Consider the following 25,301-nt stretch of genomic DNA (forward strand, 5'->3'; position numbering starts at 1 on the left):
CAGACACACATTTCTGTGTCAGCTCCACTACATGACTAGGAACACGCGATTTAACATCTCTAGGCCTCAGGTTACATGCTTCTGATAGTCATGTATCTATTCCGTAAGCACTTGAAAGGATTTAGCCAGAAGGAAGTGCTACGTAAGTCTTCGTTATCACTAAAGCACTGGTGTCTTTCACAGAAGAGCAGCTAACATCACTGAGCTCTCCCTCTTACTCTCAGACACCCCAGCCACCTCGGACATTTCAGTCGTTCAATTCATATGTATTGAACACCTATTAGAGTGCCAAGCTCTGGACTAGCTGACCCCAGCCAATTAAACTGTGGCCCTGGTGAGACCAAGCTTTTAGACACAATCCCATAAAACTAAAATCAACTGGCAAATGTTTTACCCCAGTCATAGGGATGTCAAAATACAGCCAGCTGTCTTGCAGAGATGGCTCTTCTTGAGAATAAAACATGAGAATCAAGAGGCTCAGCAGGTAATGACATCTCAATTATCTTCTGATAAGAGGGCTATCCTTGAGGTCCCTCTAAGGAACTAAGCCTTAACTTTATCAACTTCTGCCCAGGTTATTAACTGGCCAGAAGCAGCTCTTTCAATGTCAAGCCACTTTAGGACAATAAGCTTTCCCCAGCTGGAGTAACCTGTTAACCTTCTGCAGAATGGCCCACAGGGCAAGGTCCCTCTCTGGGGAAGAAACCAGCTCAAGAAAAGACCCTGTCTTGGGGAGGGTGTAGCTTAGTGGTAAAGCACATGCTTAGCATGTACAAGGTCCTGGGTTCAATCCCCAGTACCACCTCTAAAATTTAATAAATAAACCTAATTACCTCCCACCCACCCCCCAAAAATGAAGAAAGAGAACACCCTGTCAGAGAGTGCCAATTAAAGGTGAGGACCTTCCCCACCATCACCCACCACCCAAAACTCTCAGATCTAAAACTTATTTAATAATGTGCTTTTTGTTATTTTGTTTTCTCCAAGAGAAGCAAAAAGATATGTTTAAAGAAACACAGAAATTAGAGTAAGAGAATCCTGTATCCTATTCTCTGTTTTGTCCTGTGTGTCTCTGGGTAGGTTTCTGAACCATTCTGAGCTTTTCTTTCCGATGGTAAAATGCAAATGTTTACCTACATCATAGGGTAAAACGTACACATATATCTGCATCGTAGGATTATTAAGAGAATATTGGAACAGCCATTCTTACCCAGAGTTTGAGACGAAGGGCTGGTGTGGAACAACAAAAAGCGGTCATTTCTGAAGGCATTCAGAATCCCAGAATGTTACAGTGATGATTACATAGACTCTAGTTTTACAGATAAGGACATGAGGGCTCAGAATATAAGGCTCACCCAACAGCAAAAAGTAAGTTAGAACCCCTGACAGATCTCTGTCGCTGAGCCAGCTGTAGACAGAGCTATGAGAAGGCACCTCTGCCTAAGTGGTCGCCAAGATCCTATTCTTCTGTGGATGAACATTCCCCTCCTCCTCCTGTCAAAGTATGGTCCAGAATAAAGGTTTACAATGCTTCCACTCATGTGGAATCTCTATTTCAACCAGAATCTTGTCAGAACCTTTATCCCCAAAATCAAAACAATTAGATTCTAAGATATCAAGACACAATTATAAATTAGATACCGTATGTGCCAGGATGCATAAAGTGTTGGGAATCTTCCAGAATTAGGAAGAGGGAGTTTTGAGAAAGCGAGGGAGGCAGAGAAGGAAGCCAGCAGAGGGGAGAGTCAGGAGCATCGGAAACCTGATCTGAAAGCCAGTGTAATCTACCCTGGTCCACTTAGTAGAGTCCTTAATCAGATACATGATTACTGATTTTGACATTGATGATTAATGAGGGATGCAGGGAAGAACACACTTCTTCATGCTACCTTCATCTGCTTATAGGGTATTAAAATGTGTCTTTTACTACATGCAAAGCCTTCTAGTCCATCATTAGCAACAGGTGGAGACAAGGTCTTATTATTACACAGTAGCAGTGGTTCTCAGGAGTAAAGTCTGAACCAGCCACAGCAGCACTACCCAGCAACTTTTTTGAAAGGTAAGTCGCAGGGCATTACTTCAGATCTACCAACTCAGAAACTCTAGGGGAGGTCCCAGCAACCTGTTTTTGCAGATGACTTTGATGCATAAACAAAATGGGAAAAATCTCTTCCCTCTTACAACTTACATTCTAGTAGAAGAGGTAAATAAAACAGGTAAGTTAAATACACATTATGTTTGTTACCCCTAAGTGCTAAGGAAAGGAGGGAAGAAAGGAATGAGTTAAGGAGGGAGGAAAGGGGGATGGGAATAGCTTTGTGGTAGTGTGTGCCTAGCAAGCACAAGGTCCTGGGTTTAATCCCCAGTGCCTCCATTAAAAAAAGAAATAGAACCTAATTATGCCCCCCCCCAAAATATACAGTGTTGTATGTCAATTATATCTCAACAAAACTAGAAGAAAAAAAGAAAAGGATGTTTTTTTTTTTTTGAAAGAGGGAGGAAAGAAAGGGAGGGATAAAGAAGAGAAGGAGGAAAGAAACTCTTAGGATAGGGATGGTTAAAATTTATACAGATTGATCAGGGAAGGTCTAATGAGGATACAGCTGTTCCAACTTTTTTTTAACCAAGATTATTGATCTTTCTGTCTTCATTGCTGATTCACCTCTAGTCCATTTCCGTGCTGCTGAAAAAATACATATTTCCAAAACCCATAAACTTATCATTCCCTTACTTACAATGTTTCGTTGACTACTCGTGGCTTTCAGCATGTTTCCACTACCTAAACTTGGCACATAAGGCCTGCAAAGATCTAGTCCCCACCAGCCTACCAGCATCATTTCTGGTTTTACAGTGGAACTGTACTCAATCACCTGAATTTTACTTCACAATGGATCATTTTTTGTGTGTATCTCCATATCTTTGCATGTGTTTTTTCCCCCCATAATACTTAGTCCTAAGAATTCTGAAAACACCCAGTCTTTGCAAGTGGCATCTCCTTCACAGCTGAAATCCACCCTAACCATGAGAAAGTGTATTTTACTAAGTTGGTTGGTAACTCTCTCCACACAAATAGAAACACCATAACCCACTCTGCACACTTACTTGTAAAATAAAATGAGTAAAAGTACATCTGATAGCATAATTGGCACCGAATGGAAGCTAAATAATTAGCAGCCTTTACCACATAACACACTGTATTAACTATGTGTCTTGCCACTAGGCCAGCTCTCTCAACTTGAACACTATTGACATTTCAGGTCAGATAATTCTTTGCTGCAGGAGGCTGTCCTGTGCATTGCAGAACATTGAGCAGTACCCACGGCTTTTATCCATGGCTTTTATCCACTAGATACCAGTGCACCCCTCCACTTGTAATAACCAAAATGTCTCCAAACACAACTAAAATGTTCCCTTAATGGGCAAGGTCATCCCTGGTAGAGAATCACTGCACTACGCCATAAGCACCTCAAGGGCAGAAACTAATTATTACTCAATTATTATATCTCCAAGTATCTTAACACAAAGCCAACACATAGTAGATGTTCAATAAATGTCTATCAATAAGACACCCCACTTCTGCCATGCAGCACCATAGATTAATTTTACCTATTTTTGAAAAGTATGTAAATGTATGTTATTTTTATAGCCTCCTTCATTCAGTGTTCTGCTGTGAGAGTCATCCATGCTGCTGCTTGCTGCAGTTCATTCATTCATCTCTACTCCTGTATATACTTTTCTAGATATTCTATTGATCTGACATTTGGGTTGTTTCTGGTTTGTAGCTAATCTGACGGGTGTTGTCGTGAATAGTCTTTTATATGGTTCTGGTTACAAGTCAGGAGAGCAGTTTTTGAAGAAGGAGAAAGAGGAGTGATTGGGAAGGACACAATGAGGGTTCTTGGGGCACCACTAACATTCTTTCTGGAGTGGTGGTTACACATGAGTGTCCACTTTGTCATAATTCATTGAATACTCCACTTATGATCTGTGAACATATAATTCTGTTTCATACTTCATTTGAAGTTTATTTATATTACTAAGAACAAAACAGTTGTGTAAATAGAGGGGGAAAAAGGGCCAGGGGTTCTGACAAATATCCTATATTGTCAATATACATGTAAAAAAATAAATGTCTGCCTTCATTTGTATCAAAGAAAAGCATATTACAACAAAAAATGCATTTTTATACTTTTTGTCAATAATACTCTGGGTTGCTGAGATGCAAGGGAAAATGTCTGCTATGAGTAAAGATGTGAAAGGGCACAATTTCCTCAAAATCTTTAAAATGTGTATTATGATTACATATCAACTATATCTCAATAAAGCATGGAAAATATGGCATGTTCAAAAGCTTATATTATAAAGTATAAAACAGAAAAAAACATGTACAACCACATGTGCACATGAGCAAAAGAATCTATATCTAAGGAAATTCTTCATATAAGTTCTCATAGTGGCGAAAAACTATAAGCAAATTTTCAATAGAGAATAGCTAGATACAGTATATCCATTCAGTAGAATGCATGCAGTCATATTTAATGACCTGAAAAATGTTCGTAACTTATTACGTTAAAAAAAACAAATTACAAAACACAATAGTGACATATTTGTAAGGAGAGATATAAATACGCACAGAAACAAAATGTCAAGAGTAGGAGTTAAAATGTTGACTTTTGTTCTCTCCAAGTAGTGTTTATCTTTATTTTTGATTTTATTTTTGAAAGGTCTATGTGCTTCCTAAGCTTTCTGCAGAAACATGTTTAATAATTTTCAGAATTAAGCTTTTTCATGTAAATGAGTGTCAGTGAATGCAAAAGAAAACATGAGCAAAGTATCACTAACAGTATCGGAGACAGTAGCAGCTCTTAGTGTCTCAGGGTACATTTTTTCCCCATAGTGTGCCTCAAATGATTATTGAGTTTTATACCCATGTTTGGGTTTTATAAGCCCCACGCTGTATGGACCAAGAAGCCAACCTTAGTCAACACTTCATGGAGTGAGTGTTCCTTTGGAAGAAAGGTATTTCTTTACAGTGGAATCTTAGCCTTGTGATTAGGAAACAGATGAGCAAGTTTCACTCATAGGATATTTTAAAGCTACTTTTGCTTGAAGTATAATCTTCTCTACTGTCTAGCAATAATCTCTTAAAACAAAAAATGGGTATTATTTCAAATTCTAAGGTTGTGACAGCTTTTCCGGTTTAAATCTGTCTCATCCTCTGAAGAGAATACAAGTAATAATGCACTATATGCAAAGCATCTACGAAAAAAAGCAAATATCACTAAGAACAAACCACGATCATCCGAAGTCATATACTGAGACTTCAGAAGTAATTTTCCACTTTCACTTTGCTTCACAGGAGCCTTGTTCTAGGAGGCACTTCCTGCTTAGACCAGATAAGTAATGATTTTGAGGTCAGTAAGTTGCAACATTGATTGCATTCACTTACAATAAGCATAAGCATAGCAAACCCATTTTCACATGTAGATTCTCTTTCCAAGGCTGACTTACAGTCACTGCTGTCCTCTCCATTTCCGAGAAAAGGGATCAACTTAGCCAAAATGTGTATGTTAACCCCTGCCTCAGAGCACCTCTCTAAGGACGACCCTGTTGATATGCTGTGAGGTGTGTCTGAATCATCATCCATTCCACTTTGCCCAGGACAGTCCTGGTTTACACCCAATGTGCCCGCATAGTTATTAATAGCAGCCTCTTTCAATTCCCAATGTCTCAGGTGGAATAAATACCTTATACAGTCACCCTACTGTCTGTACACAGGGTATAGAACGCTAGGCAAAGATCTTTGAATAAATGCCTGGAGCCATCTACACTCTTGTCTCATCTTCCTTGTGCACTGATTAGTCTGGAATAAAAACCACAATATTCCTGGACTTAAATCCCACCTCCCCTTGCCATAGGTGGTCTAAAGCAATCTGAACAGGAATCCACTTCAAGATGGACCCATCCTCCTTTGGGAGTTCAAAAGCCATGAAAGACACATTACTAGGTAGCCCAAGGCATACACCTTAAGGTACGTATTTCAAAAAATCCGTTAATCTGTTGATACTTTGGAGGAGTTGTGTCTCTCTAGTTGTTAATCCAACAATTCCATGAAATGAAGTACATACAAATTTCCTCTAACTCTATTTATTTCTATCATTTATTTGTGCTAATGATAAAATTATTCACCCAGGCACCTTAACTAGAAACCTTAGGATCAAAGTTGATTCTCTCTCCACAAGTCTCATTGATTCTGTTTTCAAAGTCTCTGGGATTCATTACCCACAAATCTTTCATCAGAACATGATTTCCCACCTGCAGGTGTTACCGGAGCCTTCCTCTACTTTCTATCCTTCTCCAGCTCATCTCCTGAACTTCTGCAAGAATTATCTTCATTAAAGCCTCTGCATGCTCAAAGCCCTCAGATAATACCCAGACTTCTTAACATGGCACTCAAGACCTTTATGATTTGCACTCAAGCCTCCCTTTTCATTCTCAATTCCAACCACACCTCACAGTAAGCACATACTACCTCAATGGTCCTCCTCCAGGAATGGTACTGCTCCCCTGGGAGGTGTTTAGAAATGTTTAGGGACATTTTTTCTTGTCAACAGAGATTTGGGGGAAACAAAGAATATTTAACAATCAGTAATGAAGAACATTAAAATGTCCAGCAATGTCAGACAAGTTGCCTTGCCCAGAGTACCCCCAAGTGAGACTTCTGGTTTCCCCAATATATTATTTTTACAAACATGTGGTTCCTTCTCTCTAGAATCTATTTAATCTCCCTCTACTAGTCATGCTTCCTTCCAAAATAACACTGCTCTTGGATGATAAAATTCAAACTCTCCTTATCTCAGGATCTCAGCTGATTTAATAGTCGTGCACACAGTGCGTTAATTGAAGGTAATTGTCACATCCACAACACACTGATTGCCTGCTGATCTAGCACTTAGTGTATTGAAATATGATTAAACTTCCTACCCATCTGTCATTTCACTCCACGTTCCCCTTTTCCTTATCCCTCCTATCCCCTAAAATTTGAGCTCCTTTAAAAAAAGGGATGTTCTTCTGGGATCTCATTCATTTTTTAAAACTCTAATTTCTATTGTTTACCTGGAAGTTGAGAGTCATTCTGTGATTTTTGGATTAAAAGATGAAAAATTGTACTTGCATTCCAATGTATAGATTGCCATTCCTTAATAACCTTTTTTGTGGTTGTGAAACTCAGGATACTCTGAAGTAAACTAAATAGTTTAGTTACATCTTTTACCAGTAATGGTGCTTTACAGAACTAAAATGTATGTATTAAATTACAGATTAGATTAATTCAGGTATTATAAATTCAAATGTAAGAGGAAAAAGAAGTTGCAGGCATTATTGGAAACTGAAGAGGATGTTCCTAGTATAAAGGTATTTAAAATTCCTTTTTCTTTTTTTGGTAAGTGCTGAGCAAATATGCCCTACAAATATCTGCCTCACATGCTTGTGTTTGAGATACATGTTACTTAAAAAAAAATACTGAGATAATCTTAAAAAAAAGTGTGTGCACAATATACTTCTATACAAAAGATAAAGCAGAAGTGTTCTTACCCCACCCCACTCCTTTTTTTGTAAGTTGAAGTTTAAACTCTTTCTGTAGCATATTAAAAATACACTTTTTTCAAGTCCAAAATTTCAACTTAACTCCCCCTAAGTTGCATCAACAGTAAAAGAGGTTGGACAAAAGTCAACTGCTCACGTGCACATCTGTTCATGTCTGGGGCTCGGTGTCCGTAGTACCCGGATGGGCAGGAATGCAGGCACTCTCCATACTGGCGCATGCCTTCTCTTCGAAGAAAGAAGAATAACTTCTGTTGACATCGGCTGCACCCATTGTCCTTTGAGCAAGACAAGCAACCCTTGCAAATGGGATTTGATACATAACTAGCTGTAAAAGAAAAAAACAAACCAAAAAAACCCATGTTTAAATATGAATACAACTGGATTTCTGGTCGGTGCAAAAAGCTGAGAAGACACATGTCTCTTGTCTTTTTACCTTAATCACATAGAAACATATGAATGTAAAACAAAACAACCTTTAATTAATCATTAATACACAACCAAACTTAGAAACAAAGAGGAAATTTAGAGGCAGAGTTGAGGCTCGTGGAGATGTTAGACCAGATAGAAGCAGACTTCATGGCAGGGTCTTGAATCCAGACCAAGACATACGCACATAGACTCACTTTGCTTTACACCTAAAACTAACACATTATTATAGATCAATGATACCTCAAAATAAAAAAGAAAGAAAGGCAATAAGCATGTAAAGAGCTGACACTTGTCTCTATGTAGACTGGAGTCATGAGGGCTGTTTATCCACAAAACAGGTACGAGAAGCCCCTGCTCCAACTGGCCAGAGAAGAGGTTTGCAACTCTGGAATAAGCACATAGAGGGACTGAGCACAGGAGAGAAAATACAAGCCATGAGAAGTAACTACCTGACATCTGCGAGACAGCCAAGTGTGAGCTCCAAATCCAAATCATCAACGTAGCATCAGGCCCCTGAGTCAAGAGCTTAACATAAAAAATCTTACCCAGATCCAGGAAAACCCACAAAGAAAAAAAATGTAAAATGACCCTATAGAAATTGTCTACAGTCCTGAGACCTGGGACTTCGATGGAAAACCACCTTAACATCAAGATGAACAAATCATATGTGTGAGCAAACCTCTATGCGGAAGAGTCAGTCTGAGTAAGAGACTTCATACCTAGACAATCGGAAAGAACAGAACAATCTGAAAGTGACTTTAAAATGAGTTCCTTTAGAGTATTTGAAGAGCTAAAATGACTAGAAATCACGTGGGAAGAAGCAAGATCATAAAATGTGCAAGTAGAAAAATTACAATTCTAAAACTGGAAAAGTTTCTATGGACAAGCTGGATGGTAGATTGAAGAGAGGGACTTAACCTAGAAAACAGGTTTAAAAAACTGTAGCACAAAATAAGATAACAACATTAAAGCGGTAAGAAGCATGTGAGAAAAAATGAAGAAGTTCCAATACATGATTATTAGGAGTTACAGAACCAGAAGAGAATAAATAAGACATAATAACTCAAAGAGATCATGGATAGTTTCTAGATTTAAAGAAAAACATGAATTCTTAGATAATAAAGAAAAAATCACAAATCTGAGCAGACCCATTAAAAACAAGTCTGCATATGAATACAGCATATTTATACTGGAGAATGAATTCAAACCAGAGAGAAACAGCAGATTACCTACAAAGGAGTGAAAATTTGACTTTTAGCAGAGAGTTAGTAGTGGAATATTATCTTCAATATGCTGAGGAAAGATTATCAAACTACAATTCAATAAGCAATTAAATGATTGTTTAAGGATGAGGGCAAAACTTGTGTTTGCCAGGGGGGAGAGGGGTGGGACAGGACAAACTGGGAGTTCGAAATTTGTAAATATTGACAGGCATATGCAGAACAGATAAACAAGATTATACTGTATAGCACAGGGAAATATATACAAGATCTTGTGGTAGCTCACAGCGAAAAAAATGTGACAATGAATATATGTATGTTCATGTATAACTGAAACATTGTGCTCTACACTGGAAATTCACACAACATTGTAAATTGACTATAAATCAATTTTAAAAAATGTTAATTAAAAAAAAGGATGAGGGCAAAATAAAGATGTTTTCAGGTAAAATAAGGGCAAAGAACTTACTAATCAAAAACGCTCACTGAAAGAATAAACTATATATATAGGGGAAAAGAAGATGGGACCCAGAAGGAAGTAGACTATAATAAGCATAGGGATCAAGCCAATGGAGAAATAGGTTGGTACATCTACAAAAACATTGATTTTAAAAATAATGATTAATTTCCAGGCTTTAAAAATAATGTGTATTTTATATCCAATGGCAATAAATAACATGGAAGACTTGAGGTGAGAAGGGGAGCTGAAGTCAAAGCATCTCAAGTGTCCGTATTATGGGTGAGGAAGACCAAAATAAATTCAACTTTGTTAGGTTAAACACACCTGCTAAAACTCTAGGGAGGATCTACCAAAAAAAAAAAAAACAGTGATACATAATCTAAGCCAGTGACGGCCACATATAAATGTAACAAATACATAAAACATGAGTAGGAGGTAACAATCCAAATGTCCGTGAACGGGAGAATGAAATGGTATATTTGTACTACAGATGCAAATGATAAAAAGGGTTAAATGACTGAAAAACATACACAAACATGTGAAGCAACTATACATTATGTTGAGCAGCAGAAGCCAGGCCCACAACCAAAATACGAGCATGGCCTGTGTGATCCTATTTATACTGACGTCAAGGACGTGCAGAACTCATCTACAGTGATAGACATCAGAACACTCAGTGTCTTTGAGGACTGGGGACTGACTGGGACACAATGGACTCTTTGGCAAGCATATCAGTTTCCTAGGACTGACTAATTAATTACCACAACATGGCGGCTTCAACAACAAGAGTTTGTTCTTTCAGTTTTGGAGACTATCAGTGTGAAACTGAGGTGTCAGCAGGGCCATGCTTCTTGTGAAGGCCCTACAGAAGAACCCCTCCTTGCCTCTTCAGGTGGCCCCAACACTCCCTGGCTTATGTCAGTGTAACCCCAACCTCTGCCTCCATCTTCACGTGCCCTTCTCTATGCACGTCTGTGTCCCCTCTTCTGTTTCTTATAAAGTTACTCTTTGGACTTAGGGCCCACCTTAATCCATTATGATTTCATACCCATTCTTACCTTAAGTACATTTGCAAAGCCCCCTTTTCAAAATAAGGTCACATTCTGAGGTCATGAATTTGGGGAGGAAAGGGCACTATTTTGCCCACTCTAGAACATGATGGAAATGTTCTAATTGTGATTGAATATTGGCCACACAAATGTATATATTTTCCAAACTGTGCATTTAGGACCTGTGCATTTTTTATAAATAATGTGCATAATTTATAAGTGAATTATCTCAATTTTTTAAAGGATAGGCCATAGACTAGCTTCAGGATAAAGTAGTTACTTATAATCACATTTCTTTTTTTAGATTTACAAACTATATCAGATGCTCACTTGTAAGATATTCTTTAAATTTTTTTTGACAATAGAAATATCGTATTGGAGGGACAAGAGGGATAGTAAACTAAGTAAATGCTGAAACAGAATCTGAAAATTGATGTATCAACCTTAAGAAGTTCACTACAGCTAGTGATAAATAAGGTAATTTAAAAGAAAACAAAGTCTGTTTTTAGCACTAGTACAAAATTCAGAAATGATACAATCTGAAATTCCAGAATAATGTCTAAAATATGAAAAATTCATGTAACTTTTAGTTATCCTTATACCAAACACGGTCATAAACAAGATAAATAAGGCCACACTAACTTCATTTTATTGGGTTAACCCACAGAAGAAAGAAATAAGAGAAGGAATAGAAACTTCATCAATTATTAAAACTTTTAGCTTTGAGATGACATCCCATTTGCCTTACATATAATCTTTATTGCATGTAAAACTAATACAAAGCAGTAAGTATTCACACTAGCATCTCTACCACAAGGCACACTGTGTACCACCCCTTCCTCCCTTCCTTTGCTTATGATTCAAAAGCCAATATATTTACAGCCACTTGTACCATATCTACATTAGGTTTCAATTCCACAACATGCTCTCCCCACTTTTCCTGGGCTCCCTGGTTTGTTCTTATAGCCTATCTTCCAGAGAGATTCTAAAACAAGGGCTTAGTCTAACCTTTCAGAAAACGGGCCAAAGAAGAACCAAGACGGGACCAGAAATCAGGGCCAAGATAACCCTTTGAAATGGCCATTAAGATCTATTTCTTCCCGCCTATTCCAGGACTTTGTTCTCTCAACTGTTGAACTGCTCTTATCTACATAATGAGTCTATTTTATGGACTTTCTCTTGCTTGCAAATCTATCTATCCTTCCCAATTTTCTAATTTATTACCTTTTTTTTTCTTAAACCTGCAATTGTGAAGCAAGAAACAATTCAGATGAAAAATCACCACCTCAGATATAATAATTCCTAATAAAATTTTGGCAAACTTTCCAGACACCCCTTATATACATATGCATATACAATATTTATAATATGTAATTTGTATTTTTCATAACTGATCATACTTTTTATACACCATATCATAACTTGCCCAGTTTCAATCAAGTTGTGAGCATCTTCGAAGATCATTGAACCAGACCAGTATCACTCATATTTCTTGGAAATGTCAGTGTTATCTGCAGCCTCTACTTTCCACCACCACCCAATTATCCCCAACACTACTTTCACAAAGACTTCAGTGAGTTTACAGATTCCTAGCTGAAGACCCCATTCTCAGTTTCTGGTCCTCACAACTCCTATAGCTAGGTCATTACTGACAGTTTTCTTCCTCTTCTAGCTTCCATGATCATTTCTCTTCTTCAAGACTTAATTTCAACTCTCATTCTTGTGATTTCTACTCATCTTCTCATAAGTCAGGCATTTATTCCCTCTCACCTAGCCCCCTGACCACCTCTCTGCTTCTCTCTACATTCTATTGTTGGGGTCAGTTTTTCTGCTTTTATTTTCATCATAGGGTTTCTGTTATGCCTCACTCTCATGAAATAACTATGATTTATAAAGCATGTTCACATAGCCGACTGGAAATAAGCCTGTACTATTGACAGCTTCCCTAGCTGCCTTCTGAAGAGGTTTCATTGTGATATTTTGTCATTGGTGCCCTGAGCAGGATGTAAGGCATGAGTATGTCACTTTCAAAAACTGGGATACAGATCAACCTCTGTGTAAGGAAGAGGTAAAAACTGAGAGTGGGTGGGTAGGGTGCAGAAAGCTAGGTGAGACCAGAACCAGGAAGGTTCAGCAGCTGTACGATGGACGAAATGGCTTGGGCAGAGGAGGTGGTGACCGGGGAGACCCCAACTCATTTTCATTTCCAGGGTTGTCTAAGAACATAACCCACCTGAAGCACAAAGACCCTTAGGCATGGTATTTGGAGAAGCAATTTATGACTCTTATTAAAGAAAAAGGCCTTAAGGAGGAGCAACCAGAAGACTAAGGAGAGGGCTGGAGCTGCATCAAAGGCAGCCCCACACGGCAGAGCCCTCTCAGCAAGTCTGAGAGCTGCTCACTGGCCACCTTCTGCTCTCTAACTTTACTGCAAATTTGGAAAGGCAATATCAAGGTTATCCAAATCCCAAACTTAGCTTCACAAGTAAAAAGAGAATTGGGAAGATTTACGTACAGAGCAGAATGCTTTAAGGAGAAGGTTGTCTCTACCACAGACATCACAAAGTAGAGCTGAAGCTATACTTGATTTCAGCTCTGAAGTTAAACCAAGAGCACTTTCTCACTATAAATCACACCCCGTAGTAAGAAGCATGGAGAAGAGAGAATTACAGAGCTAAGCGAATTATCATAAATTAAAGGCTTTTTGTTTTCTTTCTAGTTCTTATGTATCAGAAGCCAACTTTCATCTTGACCACAAGGGTTTCAAAGGCAACAAATTGTACTCTACATTTTTTGAAAGGTTGTTCTTAAAATCATTAAAAGCATTGCTTTATTTACTTGAACTTTGACTGACTTAATGAAAATGAATTAGGGAATACTTACCTGAGTCTGTATCTTAAGATATCTTTGTAACACTACACAGGAGGAATTCTCTTAAAACAAAAGTGATGTGAGCCACACCCAACCTAAGTGCTCTCTCTTCCCTTCCCTCAGTCTGCAGCAGTGCTCTTCAATGCTCAAGGGCAAGAACACATGTAATTTTTTGCAATTTGAAGCTTCATGCCCCAAACCTCAAAAAGACTTTTCGGTTTAATTAACCATTGTCCAGTGTCAACTATTCCAGTCACCTCTGTGTTGTAAATCAACAATTTAGTTCAACAAGAACTTTTTTACCCATTATATGGTGACTATACCAATCTCTGTATCTAAAGCCAGGCAAAAATAGACTTTTAAACATGACTACAGCAATTAATTTTGTCAGGATCTTAATAAGTCAAATGGCTCTCCCTATTTCTATGACATTTAATTCAAGTGTGCAGGTGAATAAACAGATCTTCTTAATTCCCAGCTTTGATGACCATGTTTATTTGCTCTCTCTGTAAGCTTCAACTTTTCCAACCCCACGGCCTGCTGAGATCCACAACCGCATCATTCCAACAAAAACACTTCTCTAAATCTAGACCCACCCAAAATACTAAAGATGAAATATATCACATAAGACATTAAAAATCCTCAAAAAGGTGTTAGACAGTGATATTAACACAAATCCACACATATCTCCATGACAGAGAAAGGGATGTGGGTAGGGAAAAATAAAAATCATGAGGCAGAAACCAGGTAACAATCCCTGAATCACTGATACGTATACTGAGGGGAGAAAGAGTAAAACTCCTTGCTCTTAATTCTAATTATCCGACTTGTGTTCCCCTTAAATTGCAAAGTTTGGTTCTATGAATCCTGATATTTTCAGTCTGATCCTTTGTTAAATCAAATCCAGTTATTCACATTTTACCCCACAGAACATGTTATGTAGGTGTTGAATACCCATCTGTTTCTAATATAGTCCTAAAACTTTTAAAAAGTGCTCCCCTGTTTCTGGAGTCAGCCCTGCCAAACAGAAGAAATCCAAATTCCTTCAAGGTGAAGGCACCCATTCCTGACAAGGGGTACAGACTTCTAATTCTGAAAATAATAGGACTGAACAGTGGGCTGTTGGCATCTTAGCCTCACTCCATATTTGCAGGTTAAATAATGTCACAAGTTCAACAGCTTTCTTTAAATGAACAATTACTATTAACTTCATTGATCACTCTTACTATGGAATTAATAATCTTTATCTCTGCCCAATACCAAACTCAAGATATTTATTTAGAAACGAAAACCTTATCTCTGGCACCAGTAACAGGGAACTTGCATGTCAGATCTCATACAAATCAAGCCGAGCATAGATCCTCCCACTAGAGCTGAGCAACATTGGGATAAAAAATTCCTGTAATCATATATACTTCCAACTAAGTATCAGGGTCATGAACTAAGAAGCCACACAAAATTTGACCAAAATGAGAAATGCCTATCTTAGGATACTTTGCTTAGTTTTACATTAAGTTGCAAGTATTGATAGAAAAATGAAACATGTAATCTGATCTTTGATACCAAACAACGAATTCTAACACTCTAGATGTTCACTGTTATAATCATTATGTCTTAGAAAATCAATGTGAAAATTAACAGTGTTAATAAAGCTTTGACAGATAAGTTTCTAAACGCCCTTAAAGTTTTAGAGGAGCTAAATCTATGTGAATTTAGTCTAGAAAAAACTTTAGGCATAATAAATGCAAACTTGTGTCAAGAATTCTAAAATTTTAGAACATGCAGAATGAAACCTTATTTTCTCAAAGCTCTTTTTATCTTTTGTCATGAGTCCTTCAATAGATACCAATATTTTTAGGGAAAAGGGTTACAAAACTTTTTATTAAAGTACAGCTGACTTACAATGTTGTGTTAGTTTCTGGTCTTTAACTTCTTAAAGAAGTATTAGCTTTGAGAAATCTCTATTAATTGGCTGCTCAAAAATATTATTAATACCATTTTTTTACCTACATAAAACATATCACTTAGTAATTAAAGACTGGATAGATCCTTCTCTCCAGAAGTATTCCTTAGGAAAATAGTACTTCTGAAAATTTATACGCCTCCCACAACATTGAAGTCATCTCCAGAGATGAATATTCTTAATGGCATCAGGATCGAAGGACTTTAATTAGATGATTTTGCTGATCCTGCCAAAATATGTATCTCACTATACAAAAACTCAAAGCTACTAAGAGATTTTAAAATATGGAGGGAGAAAGTTAAGTAGAGTCACAGGTTTATTTTAACACATAAAGTGCTAACATCTTTACAAAAAAAAAAAGAGGAAAATGACCCCAATTGTAAGCTCCCAATTACTCTCTAGTGCCAGCACCACTGGAGTCATAATCCTTGTAGATTGGCGGCTCAGAGGTGCATTTATAACCGTGATTAACTATGGTCAAACTGTGGTTAAATGGATGGAATATCTTTTACCCACCAGAAGGAAGCAGAAAGCCTGTATGAGGCATGTGTCATGCATGCTTCAACTCTGAACTAACTAAGATGTCACAGAGAAGCTCAGAATACTTGATAAGTGCAGGTCAAGGAAAGATGAACCAAGACATGGTTGCAAAATAAATGTGGATGAAGTCTTGCGTGGGTCCGACTGAGGGCACGGCAGACCTACCCAGAACACAATAAGCACATTCTCCTAATCTAACACGTCGGCATTAATATTCAAGACAGTCTATCAAAACTGGAGGAAAGGGTGTACCCAAGCAGTCACTGCAATCATCAGAGGAAAAATAACACTGGTTCAACACATTTTACCTTGAGACAAAGCAGTACAATGTATTTCACCCAAAACGTAAGCAGGTAGCGCAGAGGCAGGTTGCACATCTGGTGATGGGAGCCAGAGATTTCCCTAAAGAGCTTCTTGAATGCACATCAGTTGCCATGCAAGGTACTTAAGTGCCTTTTTATTAGCACCCATCAGGTCCTGATCATCAGGACTCAGCACCACAGACAGAAGCTCAAGGAAAAGTGAAATGAGCACTCAGATGTGCCAGTTCAATGCACCAATCAACCAAGCATCAAGCAGAATGTAAGAATCTGAACGAATTAAATGGGATTTAGAAATTCTCCTGAAGTGTGTTTCCAGAAACAGTCATTCACACTCAACAACAAGTAAAAAGGCATAAGAGTAAAGTAGCTATGTCTAGACTCTAACAAAAAAATTATAATCATGAGCCCTCAAGTTAGCATATACAATTCACCAAATGGTGACATATTTCTCATAATTCAAACTCACTTTTGAAGCTAAGCCCTGTAAGAATTACTCCATTTCCCCCTCTACAAACTCTCTGACACAAAAATCTTAACGTACATCCCTATGCTGGATGTCAATTCTGACAGGTAACAGGGAAAAATGTACAATTAAAGATCAGACTATGCTATGTACAATTAAGGATCAAAACTAAGTTATTGAAGTGGGCAGAATACCAGAATGTTAAGCTCTTCAACTTCTGGAACTGCTAACGCCAATAAAACTACTGAGTTGACAAAGTCAGAAAACTTTAAGAAGGCTTGCTCTTGCTCACTTTCCTGAAGATATATGGTGTTTTGAAACAAGAGAAGAATCCAATCTTATTTTGTATAAAATAAGCCACCTGCCTGAATCCATGAGATAGACAAAAATTTACTCCGTAAAACTGTTCTAGGGCCAAAAGAAAAGCAAGCTTAAAGTTAGAATGTGTGCGATCCTGTACGTCGCGGCTAGAAATTGCTGTGGAACAGAGATCACTCATGCTAAGTGGTGACGTGGGCTTTCAGAACACACGTAAAAGACCCTGTGGAAATGCTGATGGAGAGCAGGTGCTATTGGTAATTCCAGCACGAGCAGACCTCAATATATACATTTATGCAGATTGTGAAACCCCAGCTCTCACGTGGCTCCATGTTTATACAAGGAGGTAATCCAATTACTTAAATAGAAAAAAACCAGCTGCTCATAAACAGAGCCAGGTTTTTATTCCATAAAGTACTTCAATACTTCTTATACTAACACTACTTCAAAATAGTTTTGGATACTTCCTAAGAAGTGTGGCATCCATGCCTTTGTTGTCTGACCCACCCAACTGCCCATAGGAAAAAGCTCCTCCTCCTGTCTATCCAAAGATGAAATGGTTTTTTAAAAGGGGAGGAGGGTAGGATGGAACCTATTCCACATATATTCTCATTGTGGGCAACTTATTCAACTGTCCCTCATGTAACACTTGCTTCCTAGAACAGAAACGGCTAACTCCTGCTTATTTCACTATTTTAATTTTAAAACAATAAGTGGAAAGCCAACAGGATTCAATGTCATCAACACAGCCCTCAGGAACCACTAGTGTCATAACTATCCAGATTAAAGACTCCATGTGTATTAGATGTGGATACTTCTGTGGGTTATACCACTGTTTCAAAATTGAGAATGAACACTGTTACCTACCTACCTATCTAAAGAAAGTTTTCTTCAAAGATAATAAAAAAAAATTTTTTTTAAGTTGCCTTAATGAGAGACACACTAAACAAATCCTTTGGATTGACAAACATTATTACATAACAATTATTCAGGAATACACTATGCTGCAAAAAAAAAACAATTTATTATACTCAATGTAGGTCATGGTGGGTAACGTATTATATACACTAACAAAAAAATCACTACTAAATTTTCAGAACTTCACCAGATTTAGTTCAGTAATTTTTAAGTCAACTGTCTGTATTTAACATTTATCAACAGTTCATTTTAACACACTTTGTCAATCTGCTAACTTCACAGCAATCAATACCTTAGACACAGTTTGAAATCTAACTGCTTAACTATTCTTATTCTAATAAAGTTATGTCTATTCATAACAAGAAGAAATGACAGAGAGAAGTCAATATAGGAGGGAAAAATAAAAGAAAATGAACTTAGGGGAACATGCTGTGTGACAAGTTGTAGGCTATGTGCTTTCATAGTTTTTGAGAGTAATGCTTATTGCTCATGATTTCTGTTTATCAAAAGTGAATAAACAGATTAGAGAGTTTAAGAAACCTTTCCAAGGTCATACAGTCTGTTAGTGACAAATTTAAATCCAGCTCTGACCTCTGATTTCAAAACCCATGCTTTTTATTTCCTCATTAAGAGATATATGGGGGGAGGGGAGAGTATAGCTTAATTGGCAGAGTGCCTGCTTAGCATGTATGTGGTACTGAGTTCACTTCCAGTACCTCCATTAAAAAAAAAAAAGTAAATATACCACAACTTCTTTATGTAATCATCTGTTGATGGACATTTAGGTTGCTTCCATGCCTTGGCTATTGTATACAGTGCTGCTGTGAACACTGGGGTGCATGTATCTTTTTGAATTAGAGTTTCCTCTGGATATATATCCAGAAGTGGGATTGCTGGATCATAATGGTAAGTCTATTTTTAGTTGTTTGAGGAATCTCCATACTGTTTTCCATAACAGCTGTACCAAACTGCATTCCCATCAGCAGTGTAGGAGGGTTCTCTTTTCTCCACAGCCTCTCAAGCATTTATCGTTCATGGACTTTTGAAAGAAGTTGTGGTATATTTATACAATGGAATACTACTCAGCCATAAAAAGGAATAAAATAATGCCATTTGCAGCAATATAGATGGACCTAAAGATGGTCATTCTAAGTGAAGTAAGCCAGAAAGAGAAAGAAAAATACCATATGATATCACCCATATGTGGAATCTGGAAAAAAAAAAAAAAAGGAGGCCACTATGAATCCATCTACAAAACAGAAACAGACTCTCAGACATAGGAAACAATCTTATGGTTGACAGGGAAATGGGGTGGGAAGGGATAAATTTGGGAGCTTGAGATTTACAAATGTTAGCCACTATATACAAAAACAGATTTTTTTTAAATTTTCTTCTGTATAGCACAGGGAACTATGTTCAATATCTTATAATAATCTTTAATGGAAAAAAATATGAAGACATATATATGTATATGCATGACTGGGACATAGTGCTGTACACCAGAAGTTGACTGTAATCATAATTGACAGTACTTCAATTAAAAAAAAAGTGAAGAAACCTAATTACCTCCCCCCACCCCCAAAAAAGAGACATATGCACAGCACCTAGGGAAAAAATGCCTTGTACCATAATTAAAACTGTGAGAACTTTCTCTCAAATTAGGCTGTGACCTTGTAATTTGCTCACTGCTCCTGTGCTCTGTTTTTAGCTACAGCAAAATAATCAAAGTTCCTTTTGATGATTAGTCTCCAGGAATACTATACTAATTCTTTTCTAACATAACTAGGACTATATTAAGTCCCATAAACCAACAAAATTAGGATGTTATCCACAACAATGCTTCAGCGTAAAACTGCTGATTAAAAAAAAAAAGATAATGGGGGAAACTGAGTTACAGGTTTCTTCTGGCACAGGTTAAAGAGAAATCTTCAAAATTATAAATGAGAAGTCTTTAGCTGTGTGGGCATACAGCAAAAGGCAAGCACGTTTTAAATGGGGCTCTCCAATTGACAAGTTCAAAGAAAAAAAAAAAGCACTCCCAAACCATGCAATTTCCTGCAAATGGGCCAATCTCCTTACTGTCTTTGAAGACAAATCCTGTCCTGGACAAGGGACCTTTGAAGTAACACAGCAAGCATACCTATGTAATTAGAAAGGCTCGGGACACCATCCAAGTGATCAAAACTAGGCTTTAAAGATGTGCTAAAGCGAAGCAGCATCGACTGATAGACTGACACGAAGAGTCAGTCTTGAGAAAGCTCTGTTCTGGACAGATCTAGAAAGCAACTTGCCCCGCTCGCTGAATGTAATTCTCCTCCCCGCCCTCCAAGCCTTGGAAGCCAAAAGCAAACTGCCTATGAATTACTGGAAAACTGTAAATGGTGTTCAGTCAGTCTCAAAAAGTGGCAAAACAATGTCTGTGTTTACAGTCACAGATGTGTGTATATACAAATGTATGAATATACTATTTTTCTGAACCATTTGAGTATAAGTTGCAGACATGACGTTCTTTTCTCTCTGTTTCAGTGTTCAGTATGTTATTTCCAAACACAAGGACATTGTCTTGTAATATTCAGCCATATTCATATGATACAGTACTAGTTTCTAATCCACAGTCCATATTCAATTATTCCAATCATGTCCTTTGATAGCTACCTTTTCCCAGGACTAAAATCCCATCTAAGATTTTGCATTGCATGGGGTTGTCATGCCTCTTTAGTCTCCTTTAATCTGGAGCCATTCCTCTTTTGTGAGCTTGACATTTTAGAAGAGAACAGATCAGTTATTTACAGAATGTCTATTTGGGTTTGTCTAATGTTCCCTCATGACTGGGATTATGTATGAAGGGATATATAACCCCCCAAATGTTCTGCCCTTTTCTTGTGCATGACAAGTGACATATGATGAATTTAGTTGCATTATTGGTGATGTTAACTTTGATTCCTTGGTTAAGATGGTGTCTGCCAGGCTTCTACACTGTAAAGTCACCATTTTCCCTCTGTAATAAGTAATTTTTGAGAAGATATAGTGAGACTGTACACATATCCTGTTCTTCACACTGACACACACACTGGTTTTGGCATCCACTGAAGATTCTTGCATAAATCAATGATTATTCTAATGGTTCTCAAAGGTGATTTTCTAACTCCATCATTCTCTATTTATTAGGGGGTGTTCTAGTGTTAGGAAGAGCTTCCCCTTCTCCCTCATTTGTTGGTCTGATTGCCTGTATCGGTAGAGAATCATGGATTTTTCTTCCGTGTACTATCATCTGTTGCTGTAATTCATGCTCAACTTATCTTAGATTTGTTCACTGAGAGCCCTTTAAGGTGCTGTGGATTTTAAGTTGCGTTTTATGAGCTCATTACCGAGTGCTTGGGGGTAGAGGGGAAGGAGATCTCATTTATCCTGGAAGAGCTAAGAAATTAATGGTAATATGAGCTAGGTCCTGCAGAGAAAGCAGGAGTTTGCCAGTTGGAGGAGGCTATCCTAAGGAGAGGGAACAGTATGTGCACAGATGTACGCACAGGATTGGGGGATGCAAGGACAAACAGTTCAGGATGTCTGATAAATCTTGGCCTATCTTATTGATAATCTATCTTTCAGACAACAGCAGAAACAGCAAAAGGAGCCACTCAATTCATAATCTGGATACAAAAAAGAAATTTGTTGAAAATATGGAAATGATGATTGTTTCCATGGGGCTTTTAAGAGTAGAATATACAGAAACTGTGACCCTAAAAGTAAAATAAGAGACTTGAAGAATGGATACTTTTTTAAGTTTGGAAGGAAACAGGTTTGGGTTTGCAGCCAACATTTCTCAGAATAGGAATTAAAAAGATATTTTCAAAATAAGAATCTACTTACATAACCCCAATGGGGAAAAAATGAATGATATTCTGTAGAATTCAATAACGTTTCAAAGGAAGTCCTCTGATGAATTCAAATATTTAAAGCAATATGTACGAAAAGGATACATTCAGGAGAGAAATAGAAGAATCACAAAGAAATGTGAAGATGGCTAAACTTTCCTAAAGTCTATGGGAAACTTTTTGTTTAAGAGCAAAATTAAACAAGATGAAAAAGTTAAGCCCAACTAATAAGATACTAGGTGGTAGGTAATACTACGAAGAAGAGAGAGAAAAAAATGTTTCTGTTTTCATTTTCACATTTATTATTAAAAATAAAGACCTTCAGAGTGAAAAGGGAAAAATCATGGCTTATGAAATAAATACTGAATATAAGATAGGCCAGAAGATGCTAATGAATTACATATTTTTTAAATATTGAGAAATTGATTCTTGGAAAAAATGGAGAACTTTAAAGAGGGGAGACGAATAAATGTCTCATTTTCAGTAAGTTGGGAAAACTGAACTTCAGAATCTCTAAATTCTAGAATAGGCTTGAGGATAGCAGGGCTATAAGCACAAATAGTTTAAAGCAATTATTATAAATATTTGTCCTCATGTTATTCACTAAGAACAAGTCATCAAAACTAACCTCATTATTTTAAAAAGGAATATCCCTTGCTCTCTCTCCCAATCTATATATTAACATCTTTATGTCTCCATCTAAATATATACACAGATCCACAGGTAGAAAGATATGAAAATAACACACATATATATTTCGGTAATAACACACACAAATTTTTGGTGAACAATTTACAAGTGAGCCACAGACACCACAACACTTCACATGAAATTATTCTGTATGCACCTTCTGAGAAGGGCGTTGTCTTACATAATCACAAACCATTGTTGGACCTCAGAAAATTTAATATGGGAAAATAATATTACTAATATGCTATCTATAGTCAGACTTCCTCAGCCATCCCAAAAATGTTCTTTGTTTCCATCTATCCAAAAACCAATCAAGGACTGTGCATTGCATTTGATTTCTTTAGTCCTTTGAAATTCGGAATGCCTTCCCCACTATTTTTTGTCTTAATTGGCATTGAGATTTTTAGACTTCAGGCCAGTTGCCTTGTAGAATATCGCACAGTCTGCATTTGAATGACTGTGGCCGCATAATTAAGATTCACCGTTTTGCCATCATTAATACGACCATTTAACTCTGGCAGGGATCATCACCCTCCTAACACCATTTACTGGGAGAAAATATCACCCAGATTACTCATTAATTCAAAAGGGAGAAATTGTCCTTATGATGGAGAGATTTGGCTGAATCCACATTAACCAAGTGATTGAACTATCACCAAAAACGGGAAAAACCACATCAGGTACTTCCTGACATCATGAAACGGGGAATACACATCTGTATAGAATTCAATAGATACAGTCTTGTAATTACTTTGTAATCAGTAAGTCTCCATTTTGAGATATCCTAAACTTGACATTGTAGACAGCAGCTTCTTCTTTATTCATTTTTATTCACAGCTTTCTGAGAGCAATGTATTTCAAAAAGGAGTGCAGCAAAAAAGGAAAATAAAGAGCCAGTAGAGATTATGTGGCATTTGGCTTCTGCTCACCATAGAAGCCAGTCATTAGGCTTGTATACACAGGCATGTATGCATACCCACACATCCCAAGACAGTGGAGGAAGAAGGGACATCAGCTACTTTTTGAGAAAATCAGTCCATGGTGGTAGGCGTTTCTAGCGCCACCACAGGTGACTATTCACCACCCAGTGCTAGGGGACACTAGTCACAGAGCAGTTCTGCCTAGAAAAAATAAAGCAGTGGTTCCCACCTGACAACCAAGAGCCCTGGGCAGTCTGTACAAGCATTCTGTTATACTCACACCGTATTTTTCCCTCTAAAATTTTTTTTAATGGAAATCCCAATTTCTTGCTTTTTCTTGAATCATCAGAAATGATGATTACAGCCCTCATTTCTGCCTGATAACCATCAACTGAGCTGTCTGGCAGTCAGACCCTGTACTGAACAGACCCGCCCCCCCTCAGTTTCAGCTCAACGCTCTCCACAGTCTAGCACATGACTGACTTCATGCACAGAAGCAGCCACCTGGCTTCCAAGGACCATCTTCAACAAAGGACACAAGACACTTGAGCTCATACAATCGGGAACAACATTTTCATCACAGTCAATTCACTTACTAATGGAGGGGTTTACATCATCTCACAAATTAATGCAATTTTCTCTCTGTGAATTAATAATAGCTTTTTCAGTGTAGCCTAGTAGAGACCAGTTGATGTAAGAGAACTAGTGTTATTATATAAATAATACCAGTGAAAAACAAAATTAGATTTTAGTATTAAACTATTATAAACATATCTAAATGTACCCAAATTTCATATATAATACAAAAATCACTTTGTAAAGTGCTTTGCCTGCTTTAAAGTCTATGTTCATAGAGCAATTAAAAAGAATCTCCTGAAAGGCTGTGTGACAAAGTCAGAAACTGTAAAAAAAAAAAAAAAGTGTTAAACAAGGGAACAAACTGGAAAAAATTACAGCAATAAGCAAAGATAATAAGCATTTTTTGTATAATGGATACTTGCAGATCAACATGGAGAAAGGTCCTTTTAGAAGAGGAAGTAGGAAATATAAACAAACTATTAAAAATTGATCAAAGAAATGGAAAAATGTACATGAAAATATGCTCAACCTCACTCGTGACAAAAAAGTACAAATTAAAATAAGGAGTCAACCAACCTCACCATATATTAAGGTTTAGGAGATTGATGATTAAAAACTATCGGTAAGCATTTAGGAAATGGCCAATTAATATACTGCTGGTGGTAATGTAAATTAGTACAAATCTTCTAGAGTATAATTTAGCAATCTTGTACTTTTCCTTTGACCCACTAATGTTACTTTTAGGAACCCAACAGAAAGAACTGGACACATACATAAACAATTTACATCACAGTGTTGTTTTTAACAGTGAAAAGATAGCCAATAGACAAACGGTCCATCAATCAAATACTGAATAATTCATGTCAGATCTAAAATACTGACTCTGAAAATCATTTATTAAACACAGAAATGTTAACATACAAAGAAGCCTTTTTCCATTTAGAAAAATTTGCGAAGGCAGATTATAAAAACAATGTAGTACTCTACTTTTATTTATTTAGAAACACATACATAGTATGTGTAACAGTATGATATTCTGGAATATTGACTGAATTTTTTTCTTTTAAATTCATTTTCAGTC

General features: G+C 37.2%; 1 protein-coding gene across 4 annotated transcripts in view; it reads right to left on the minus strand.

The window, feature by feature from the left end:
* The window catches only part of RSPO2 (R-spondin 2), a 148,431-nt gene that overhangs the window by 67,433 nt on the left and 55,697 nt on the right, over positions 1 to 25,301 (minus strand). For all 4 annotated transcript variants that reach the window (XM_072949609.1, XM_006211567.4, XM_072949610.1 and 1 more), the window contains exon 3: positions 7,742 to 7,930. In XM_072949609.1, coding sequence (XP_072805710.1) covers positions 7,742 to 7,930 — 189 coding nt within the window. The remainder of the gene's footprint in view (positions 1 to 7,741; positions 7,931 to 25,301) is intronic.

Source organism: Vicugna pacos, chromosome 25, assembly GCF_048564905.1.
Source record: "Vicugna pacos chromosome 25, VicPac4, whole genome shotgun sequence".
NCBI lineage: Eukaryota > Metazoa > Chordata > Mammalia > Artiodactyla > Camelidae > Vicugna > Vicugna pacos.